Source organism: Lactuca sativa, chromosome 8, assembly GCF_002870075.4.
Source record: "Lactuca sativa cultivar Salinas chromosome 8, Lsat_Salinas_v11, whole genome shotgun sequence".
NCBI classification, from domain to species: domain Eukaryota; kingdom Viridiplantae; phylum Streptophyta; class Magnoliopsida; order Asterales; family Asteraceae; genus Lactuca; species Lactuca sativa.
Window position 1 is genome coordinate 111,588,587 of NC_056630.2, and position 9,665 is coordinate 111,598,251.

The following is a 9,665-nucleotide window of genomic DNA, read 5'->3' on the forward strand; positions in this document are numbered from 1 at the left end:
AATTTTATATTACATTTCCAAGATAACTGAGAACTTGCATCCGATGCAAATTAGCAGTGTCTACATGATTTTCAAACAATTCCATATATGTTTCAATTAGGATGAAGATATGAACCCATTATATGTCAACTGGACATGATCTTCTATTGTTGGAGTTGTCTTACGTGCTTATTCGATGAGGTCCACCGTGTTCACAAACTGTTGTATATCTTCAGACATCGTAATGAGGAGCATTTGCATATTATAAAATGCTTGTTTTCTCTGCTCCTCGGCCGCAGGAGGCGGTAATAGGATTTCCAGTATTATCATCCGCTGTTTCACATGTTAATAATCACGAATGAACTCTAATTTAGTCATATCAACAAGACGTCTTTGCTTTTCTTCAAGACATAATATATCATATTCTATTGACAACACATCCTCATCGATCGAGTCACTTGATGTTGGAGACTATTTTTTTTTATAAATAGATTAGCATACGCATTACAAATAACTCGAATAAACGTATCCGATAATAAATCCAATTTACTGAAACATAACCATAAAAATTTGATGACATTGTAACTAGTCTATAATTATAGGTATGTCTGAACTTGCTACGATCTCATATTTCGGAGTTCTATCTACTTTCAATTTAAGCTTTAACATCATTTCCGATTTCTTTTGTAATTTTATAGGTGTCTGTGTTGGTTTGTTTTTTTATTTTAATTCATAACTCAACATCCTTGTTCTTTATTTGCAACAATAAAATTCCAACAACATTTTAATACATTACCATAAAACCAACATTTTTAACAACATTTTAATAGCTTTTATCTTTATCAGACATAATTTTGAAAGCTTTTGTAAATTGAATACAACTTCTTCGTCCGTAAAACCCACTTTTTTTAACAACATACATACAAATTTGTTTTTGGACTAAATAGGGGTTATTAAACAATGACAGACACAAAAAAAAGTAATAATCATTTTTCATTCCGAAACATTATTTCAGACTAGTTCTTCGTATTCCGGAACATAATTTCGGACCAAATTCTTCATATTTCGGACCTACAAGACCTTTCCGGTTTCCTTAGAAAACATAGTTCCGGACTAAAAAAATGGTCTTAAACACACTATAAGATAATTACATTCACCTCGTACATATACAACATAAAAAACATACAAAAAATAGATATTCCAAACTTGTTCATCGTATTCCGGAGTGTTCAATGCATTATGGAATATGTATGATTGTTTGAAAACTCAAATGCAAGTAACAAAGAGTATAACTCACTTGATTTGATGAATCCATGCTGAAAAGTAGGTTCGAAATGGTATATTTCGAATCAAATGGTTGGTTTAAAAAGAAATGGTTAGTTTTGTTAACTATACTCAAATTGTGGTTTCAATTTCCCAATAATTATCTTTATAAAAAAGTTTATGCATCACTTAGAAAAATATGTCGACAATAAACATACAAAAAATTACACAAAAATAATATTATATCTCCTTAATATTCTAATAATTTGTCGAATCATCACCTAATCTAGTTTAAGTTCAGATGTCTTACTCTTAAAAAGAAAATAATTACATCGGTCATCAACCATTTCAAAATTTAAATTAAGATTTTAGTATAACCTTTTAAAATATCTTGTATACTATTATCTGTCCCCGTAGATCTATACGTATACAAATCTAAATACGTATATACGGTTCTCCCTATATAAAAGGTCGTACTGAGAGACTGCAGACATCCCTTCTGTTTCGATCTATATCCAAACCCTATTTCCGCTCCAGTAACCCTAATCCTCTCTCTCTACTCTTCACTCACACTCGAAAATGCGTGAGATCCTTCACATCCAGGGCGGACAATGCGGTAACCAGATCGGAGCTAAGTTCTGGGAGGTCGTTTGCGCCGAGCACGGTATCGATGTAACCGGAAAGTACACCGGAGACTCCGAACTTCAACTCGAGAGGATCAACGTCTATTACAATGAGGCCAGCGGCGGAAGGTTTGTTCCACGAGCGGTGCTCATGGATCTGGAGCCCGGTACGATGGACAGTCTCAGATCTGGTGCCTACGGTCAAATCTTCAGACCTGATAACTTCGTCTTTGGTCAGAGTGGTGCTGGTAACAACTGGGCGAAAGGACACTACACCGAAGGCGCCGAGTTGATTGACTCTGTTCTCGATGTTGTTAGGAAGGAGGCCGAGAACTGCGATTGCTTGCAAGGTATACATACATATCTATCTATGTTTATTTGTGTTAAACATTTCTGTTTTGATTAAGTAATCAGTTAGAAACGGTAGATCCAGAACATTTGTTGATGACCGCTCTCTGTTAAATATATTCACATCAAATTTAAGTTGGTAGATAGTTCTTTCAGATCTATTTATAATTTCCTCTCTATAAAGCGATAGATCTACGACATGTTTTGTTAATCTGGTAGGAGGCATTTGATGTATTCAAATCCTAAGACATTATCTATATATGACATACTTGACTTTGTCGAAGTGTTGGATCTCATTTTAACTTGCTTCATTTAGATAGATCTACCATTTTTCATAGTAGCGTAAACGATGATAAATATGATGAATAATCTCATAAACATACTCGTTACATTTTTTTCTTCGGAGTCAGTTATAATCCTCTTACCGAGACTTTCAGATCGCAAATTAAACTTATTACATCCTATTTACCATTTCATATTAACATTTCATAATTTTTCAGGTTTTCAGGTGTGTCATTCTCTAGGAGGTGGAACAGGATCCGGAATGGGAACACTTTTGATTTCAAAGATCAGGGAAGAATATCCCGACAGAATGATGATGACCTTCTCCGTATTTCCTTCTCCCAAGGTTTCAGACACTGTTGTTGAACCTTACAACGCCACATTATCTGTCCACCAGCTTGTTGAAAATGCTGATGAATGTATGGTTCTTGATAACGAAGCCTTGTATGATATCTGCTTCAGGACACTCAAGCTCACAACTCCAAGCTGTAAGTTCTTCAAATCACATCTTTCTCTATCTTCTTTAATTAACCTCTACTTAAAATCTTAATCAAATCTTTCAACAGTTGGTGATCTCAACCATCTCATTTCTGCAACAATGTCCGGCGTCACATGCTGTCTAAGGTTTCCAGGGCAACTCAATTCCGACCTCCGAAAACTTGCAGTGAATCTGATTCCATTCCCTCGTCTGCACTTCTTCATGGTCGGATTCGCCCCTCTCACCTCCCGTGGGTCCCAACAATACCGCGCATTAACCGTCCCTGAACTCACCCAACAAATGTGGGACGCAAAGAACATGATGTGCGCCGCTGACCCCCGCCATGGCCGCTACCTCACCGCCTCCGCCATCTACCGTGGCAAAATGAGCACGAAAGAGGTGGATGAACAAATGCTAAATGTCCAGAACAAGAACTCGTCTTACTTTGTGGAATGGATCCCAAACAATGTGAAATCAACTGTTTGTGATATTCCACCAACTGGGCTAAAAATGGCGTCTACTTTCATTGGGAATTCGACTTCCATCCAGGAGATGTTTAGGCGTGTTAGTGAGCAGTTTACTGCTATGTTTAGGAGGAAGGCTTTCTTGCATTGGTACACTGGTGAGGGAATGGATGAAATGGAGTTCACTGAAGCTGAGAGTAACATGAACGATTTGGTGTCTGAGTATCAGCAGTATCAGGATGCTACTGCTGATGAGGAGGGAGAGTATGAGGAAGAGGAGGAAGAGGCAGAGTACGAGGGTTGATTGGGAGAGAAGGGTGAAGGAGACTAGAGTCTATTATATGGTTATTATATTGTTTTGTGTGTGAATTGTCTTGTGGTTGTCAACTCAACTACCATTTTGAGTTGGTTTGTGAAAAACTTGCAAGAAAGATCTATGGGTTTTTGGTAAACAGTGTGGGTGTAATTCTGTTTCTGGATTATAACTAGTACTCGTTTTTGTGATTATCTTGTTCCCTACTTTTAGATGATTTTTGTGTTGATGGTTGTGTTCTTTCACTTCTTACCTTTTTCTAGTTTTCTTTTTTTCAAAAACTTATTTCTACCGGTTTTGAGAGCATTCAACTACGAATTTATGGTATTCATGTAAAAATTTGCATGAAACTTTTATTACACCTTAAATCCGCTGTAGTGGATAGACATAACTGAATTTGGGAACGTGGATTATCACATCATGGGAGGACCACTATACTATACATTTCATGATTTCAATGCCGTATTTTCTACGCTTTAACCCTTTATGCCCATTGTTCACGGAGGACCACTATACATTTCATGTATCAATTCCGTATTGTCTACTCTTCTAAGCCTTTACATCTTCGTAACTTTAATTACCAAGCTTTTTCTTTTTATATATAATAAATCTAAATCTAACAACTGAGGAGAACCAAAATACATCTCCAGCCTTCTATAAGCGTGGACTCGGTCCCACATAGTAGTATTTCTAAAGGTTGTCCCAGATGGAGGGACATGCTTTCACATATTGTATGTTTGTTTCAAGGCCTTGAAAGAGGGATGAAGTACGAGTTACATTAGAGTTATTGGATGGAACGTCTGTTTCTTTAAGGCTAAGCGGAGTGGGGATGTTAAGCCCACTCGCTACGCTTGTTAGAGAGCTATGAACACCGCCCCCTAGCGCTCACTATGGGGGTCGCTATCCGATCGTCGTTACAACTTTGGCGAGAAGAGAGAGAAGGTGAGGGTGGAAGCTGATTGGCGGAGATGATCCCCTTCTTCATTGTTGATTGCAAGTCCGAAGTTCTCATCGCGTTCTTCATTTCCGATCCCACCTAATGGCAAAATCGATTGATGGAATGTGTTTTCACCGATCGGAATTGGTCCAATTCATGATTTGGGAACGCCGTTGTCATTGTATTGGCGGAATTGGAACGCCGATTTTCTACCCTGTTACCATTGTTTTGTCTAATTTGCCTCAAAATCTAACCAGTTTTTGCGATTGTGCTTATATATTATATACTCAATTTATTGATTTTAGTTGGTTCACAATATCACATTAGTCGATGAATCACTTAATTGATATCAAAGAATCAATTCATGGCATTAGACGATTTCACATCCACAATTTATTTCATACAATTAATTTATTGGGTAAAGTATGGCTATATACATGGCTGAATTTTATTGTTTAGCAAACAATTTTAATTTCAAGTTTTTAATGTTCCTGTTTTTGTTTTTTTTACTATTCCTGTTTTGGTACCTTTTAGTTTCTGGAAATCTGTTTGGAAGTTATTGTGTTACAATTTGATTTGAAGTTCTAGTTGCTGGAATGTTACAATTCGAGTTGTAGCGTTGGAAGTTAGTGTGTTACAATCTGATTCAACTTAGTGTTCATTCACTATTCAATGTTCAGGTTATTTTTTTTGCACAAAAGGTAATTTTTCATTGTTAAAACTGAAAGTTGGATTAATTTAGTGTGATTTTGGAATCGTGATTGGATCCAACTTTTTGATCTTTAACTTTCTGCAGTTTGCTCTCACCCTTCTTTATATTGAGTAATTGGATTGTTAAGGGTTCTTTTGTTATAGTTGGACATGTTTACCTTTGTGTTATAGTTGGACAATTTTAATGTTTTTATTATTGTTCATTTGATTAGTATGGAATGGAATCAAGATTAGAATGAAATTGTTGAATCATGAAAGTGACCCTCTTAAACTTGACCTACCGCAGCCTTCCAAGATCCGCAGTCAAGTCAGCTCAGCAACCACACCCGAAAGTCATCATCATCCACAATTCACTATCTACATTTCTTAGTTTAGCTCTTTATCTGCTTTTCTTAGAATACTCTCTTTTGTCCAATATGCCTTGCATGGCTACGGTTAGATAGTTGAACAAGTGTAATCCTTGAGCTTCTATATATAGGACTCAATGTTTCTTATTTCAATATAATAATCTGATAACACTTCGCATCTTAAACCTCATATCTAGTGTTATTTCTCTCTTCTCTCTCTTACTAGTAAAGTTCACTATATCTGAATACCATCTCTCTTCGGATCAAGTCATTCTTGACTTAATCACTAAGTTTGATCTCACCTACTAACTCGTCTGAATGCATTCCTTGTTAAGAATCAACTTATATGTATACTTGATATAATACCTGCTGTCATTTATATTTCAGCACCTAACTCTCTAACTATCTAACTCTAACTTGTTATTATTGTTGAGCTTTTAGATCTTTTGAGATAACCTATTCCACAACTATACTTGTTCTAATGTTTGTTCAAGTGTGTCTCAAGTTTTTCTCTCAACAATTGGTATCAGAGCCAAAGTGGTTGCCTTTTGAAGCAAAACTCTGATTTTCAAAAAGCCTTCTATACCACTGAAGCTCATCTCTTCAAAAATAATAAAAAAAAAAAATTCAAAACAAGGAAATATGGCACATGCATTATCTCTTAATGTATCAAACAGTGTTGGCGGTTCGAATAGAGTACCGATACTTGTGGCAAATGAATATCATCACCGGTCCCAGAGAATGGAAAGATATTTAAGGAGACTTGGAATAGACGTATGGAGATCTGTTGAAGAAGGACCTCACGTTCCTGTTCTTACTCCAATACAAATCGATGGAGCCACAACTAGACTAGGAGGAGGTCAACCAACGTTGAATCGTCCCACCAAAGATGATCTAGACAAAATGGAAAATGACGCTATTGCCTTTTATGAGATTTCATGTGGAGTTGAGCCTGACAACTTTGACATAATCATAAATTGCAAGTCTGCAAAGGAGATTTGGGATGTACTGAAAAACCTGTATGAAGGAACCGAACAAGCTCAAGACAAACAAGCTTACTACTGCACTCAATTAGTTTAATAACTTTAAAGCTCATGCGAGTGAAAGTTTGGAAGACTCCTTTAAGAGGTTTAATCTGATAGTCACTAAGCTATCCAATGCTGGCACAGTCTGAAGCAACCATGAAGCAAATCTTCAGTTGCTAAATGGTTTAGGAAGACACTGGACAACTGCCAAAATGATTGTTTAAGGGGATAGAAAAATTCATTCTCTATCTCTCTATAAGCTCTATGGTGAACTGCAAGCCCAAGAGTCTACCGTACTCAAAGACTATGCAGACCTCGGTGGTCCTCTAGCCCTCGTAGCACAATCTCCTCACTCTCAATCACACTCCGCATCATATGACAACCCTATGTAGTCATATGAAGCAGACTCAGAGTACGACGATGAAGAAGAATTTCAGAATGTAATCGATCTTGTCAGCCAACAATTCAACCAACTACCACCTTCTTTGTTCCGAAAGAATCAACAGTATAACAAACCACCCTTCAACCGAAATCTTAACCCTCAAAACAATCACTCTCGTTTCACTAAAAACACTCACCCACCACCACAGTCACAAAATACTCAACCCAAGGAGACACCAAGAGCCCATCCAAACCATTGACTTTGGTACTCCCTCAAAAGACAAAAATGATGTTGTGATATGTCACAAGTGTAACGAAGAGAATCATTTTGCCAAAGACTGCAAGGAAAATGTAATGAAAGATAGAGAATTCTATCTCAGAATGGCTGAGGAAATGGAGGAAAAAGAAAAAGGAAGGGCATATATTGCTCAAGTAAAAAGAGATCATCAAGTTTGGTCATCTGGGGATGAAGATGAGGACATCAGCAACGTCAAAGGAAAGGGGAAGATCTGTATGATTGCAACTGCTGATGAGGATGATTCTACAAAGATGGAGAAGAATTACGGCTATTTGGCAAAATATAGGACACTCAGCATTGTCGAACACGTAAAACTTATGATTCAAACTCTAAATTATAACATGCATGATTGCCAGACCTTCATAGAAAACCTTAATGACACATGTGTTGCCATCCTTATAGACTATAACAAAGAATTAGATGAGAAGAACATTGCATCCCAGGAAATAGAACTTCAAATCAAACTACCAGTGCGTCGCATCCGAAGTGACAATGGAACCAAGGTCACTAATAATAATCTAAATAGTTTCTTGGTGTCTAAGGGCATAAGTCACAATTTCTCAACTCCATACACCCCACATTAGAATGAAGTAGTAGAGCGAAGGAACCGTACTCTGGTAGAAGCAACCATATCTATGCTCAATTTTGCCAACCTTCTTCTCTACTTCTGGGCCGAAGCAGTGGCCACAACATGCTTTGTGTAGAACCAAAGCATCGTGTGCAAACGTTTCAGCAAAACACCATATGAGGGCCTCAACAACAGAAAAACTAATGTTCGATTCTTTCACATTTTTGGATGTAGATGTTTTGTGATCAACAACAAGGATCATCTCAACAAGTTTGCACCAAAATCTGATGAAGGCATCTTCCTTGGCTACTCAACAAACAAGGTAGCCTATAGGGTTCTCATAAGACGTACGAGACAAATAGTCGAAAGCTTTGACGTAAAGTTCGATGATTATTATGTCCGCAACACTGCTCCCTACACCGAGACTAAAGCAATTCTTGAATGTGATATTCCTGACTCTTCGGGTCCACTAAACATAGTTGAAGTTAACTATGATGATCTCTTCGACCCAATAGAGACTGCTAAACTATATGAGGTTCTTGTGTCTCCTAAAGCCCAAATGCAACATGTAGAAGTATCCGGGCCTACATTATCCGATGATGTGTCACTAAATACTTCCACCTCGCCGGTTGAGGGGGGAAACTCAACTCCGGATCATACGACAACCATCGAGGTTCCAGTACTAGAAGAAGCAGCTCCAATTAATCTCCGCAGAGGATTTCAACCATCAAATGTTTCTTCAGACTTGAATGATGAAAACATAGAGAATATATACACCAGAACTGACCCAAGAATTCTCACAATTCCAACAATCCAGGGGGAAATTTCTCATGCTCAAGAGGATTTCCCATCAGCAATCTAGGGGGAACCTCTTCCAATCGCTCAAGAAAATTCTAATCTCGCTCCAACCGTCCAAGACGATTTTGCAGGATGTTCTCAAATCCAGGGGGAACCGCCGTCTCCAATCGCAGAGTCTTCCGATGTTGAAGATATTCCATCTACCGCAACTTCTGATCATTTTCAACCCCGTCTACACGTATGGACGAAGGCCCACCCACCAGGTCAAATCATCGGTAACCCATCCGCAGGTATCCAAACTCGATCTCCCAAGGATTTATCTGATCACTGTCACTACGTATCATTCATGTCCTCGGTCAAGCCACGAACGATCAATGAAGCATTACTAGAACCAGACTGGATATCCACAATGCAAGAAGAACTATGAGAATTCAAAAGAAACAAAGTGTGGCAACTAGTTCCGAAGCCGCAAGGTCACACTATTGTTGGCACTAAATGGGTGTACAAGAACTAGTTGGATGAATCCAGTACGGTCGTCAGAAACAAGGCAACGCTAGTTGCCAAGTGATATAGTCAACTTGAAGGTATTGACTATGATGAAACGTACGCTCCGGTGGCATGAATGGAAGCCATCCGAATCTTCTTAGCATACACAGCTCACAAGAACATTAAAGTACATCAAATGGATGTAAAAAGTGCTTTTCTCAACGGTGAATTAAAAGAGGAGGTTTATCTTTAGCAACCTCCTGGCTTCGAAAGTGTTGAATTTCCTGATCACTGTTACAAACTTAAAAAGGCAGTCTATGGTCTAAAGCAAGCTCCAAGAGCAAATGTTAATCACCTTATGCTA

General features: G+C 37.9%; 1 protein-coding gene across 1 annotated transcript; it reads left to right on the forward strand.

The window, feature by feature from the left end:
• Positions 1-1,727: 1,727 nt before the first annotated feature.
• On the forward strand, positions 1,728-3,944 carry LOC111880334 (tubulin beta-2 chain). Its single transcript, XM_023876757.3, has 3 exons — positions 1,728-2,215; positions 2,714-2,983; positions 3,062-3,944. The coding sequence occupies exons 1-3, from the start codon at positions 1,822-1,824 to the stop codon at positions 3,739-3,741; spliced, it is 1,344 nt and encodes a 447-aa protein (XP_023732525.1). The 5' UTR covers positions 1,728-1,821; the 3' UTR covers positions 3,742-3,944.
• The last annotated feature ends 5,721 nt before the right edge of the window (positions 3,945-9,665 follow it).

Excerpts from the sequence above, each read along its gene's own strand:
- LOC111880334 (XM_023876757.3), top strand. The coding sequence starts at position 1,822 with ATGCGTGAGATCCTTCACATCCAGGGCGGACAATGCGGTAACCAGATC. Across the intron at positions 2,216-2,713 it reads GAACTGCGATTGCTTGCAAG|GTTTTCAGGTGTGTCATTCT; the intron begins GTATACATACAT and ends ATAATTTTTCAG. Across the intron at positions 2,984-3,061 it reads CAAGCTCACAACTCCAAGCT|TTGGTGATCTCAACCATCTC; the intron begins GTAAGTTCTTCA and ends ATCTTTCAACAG.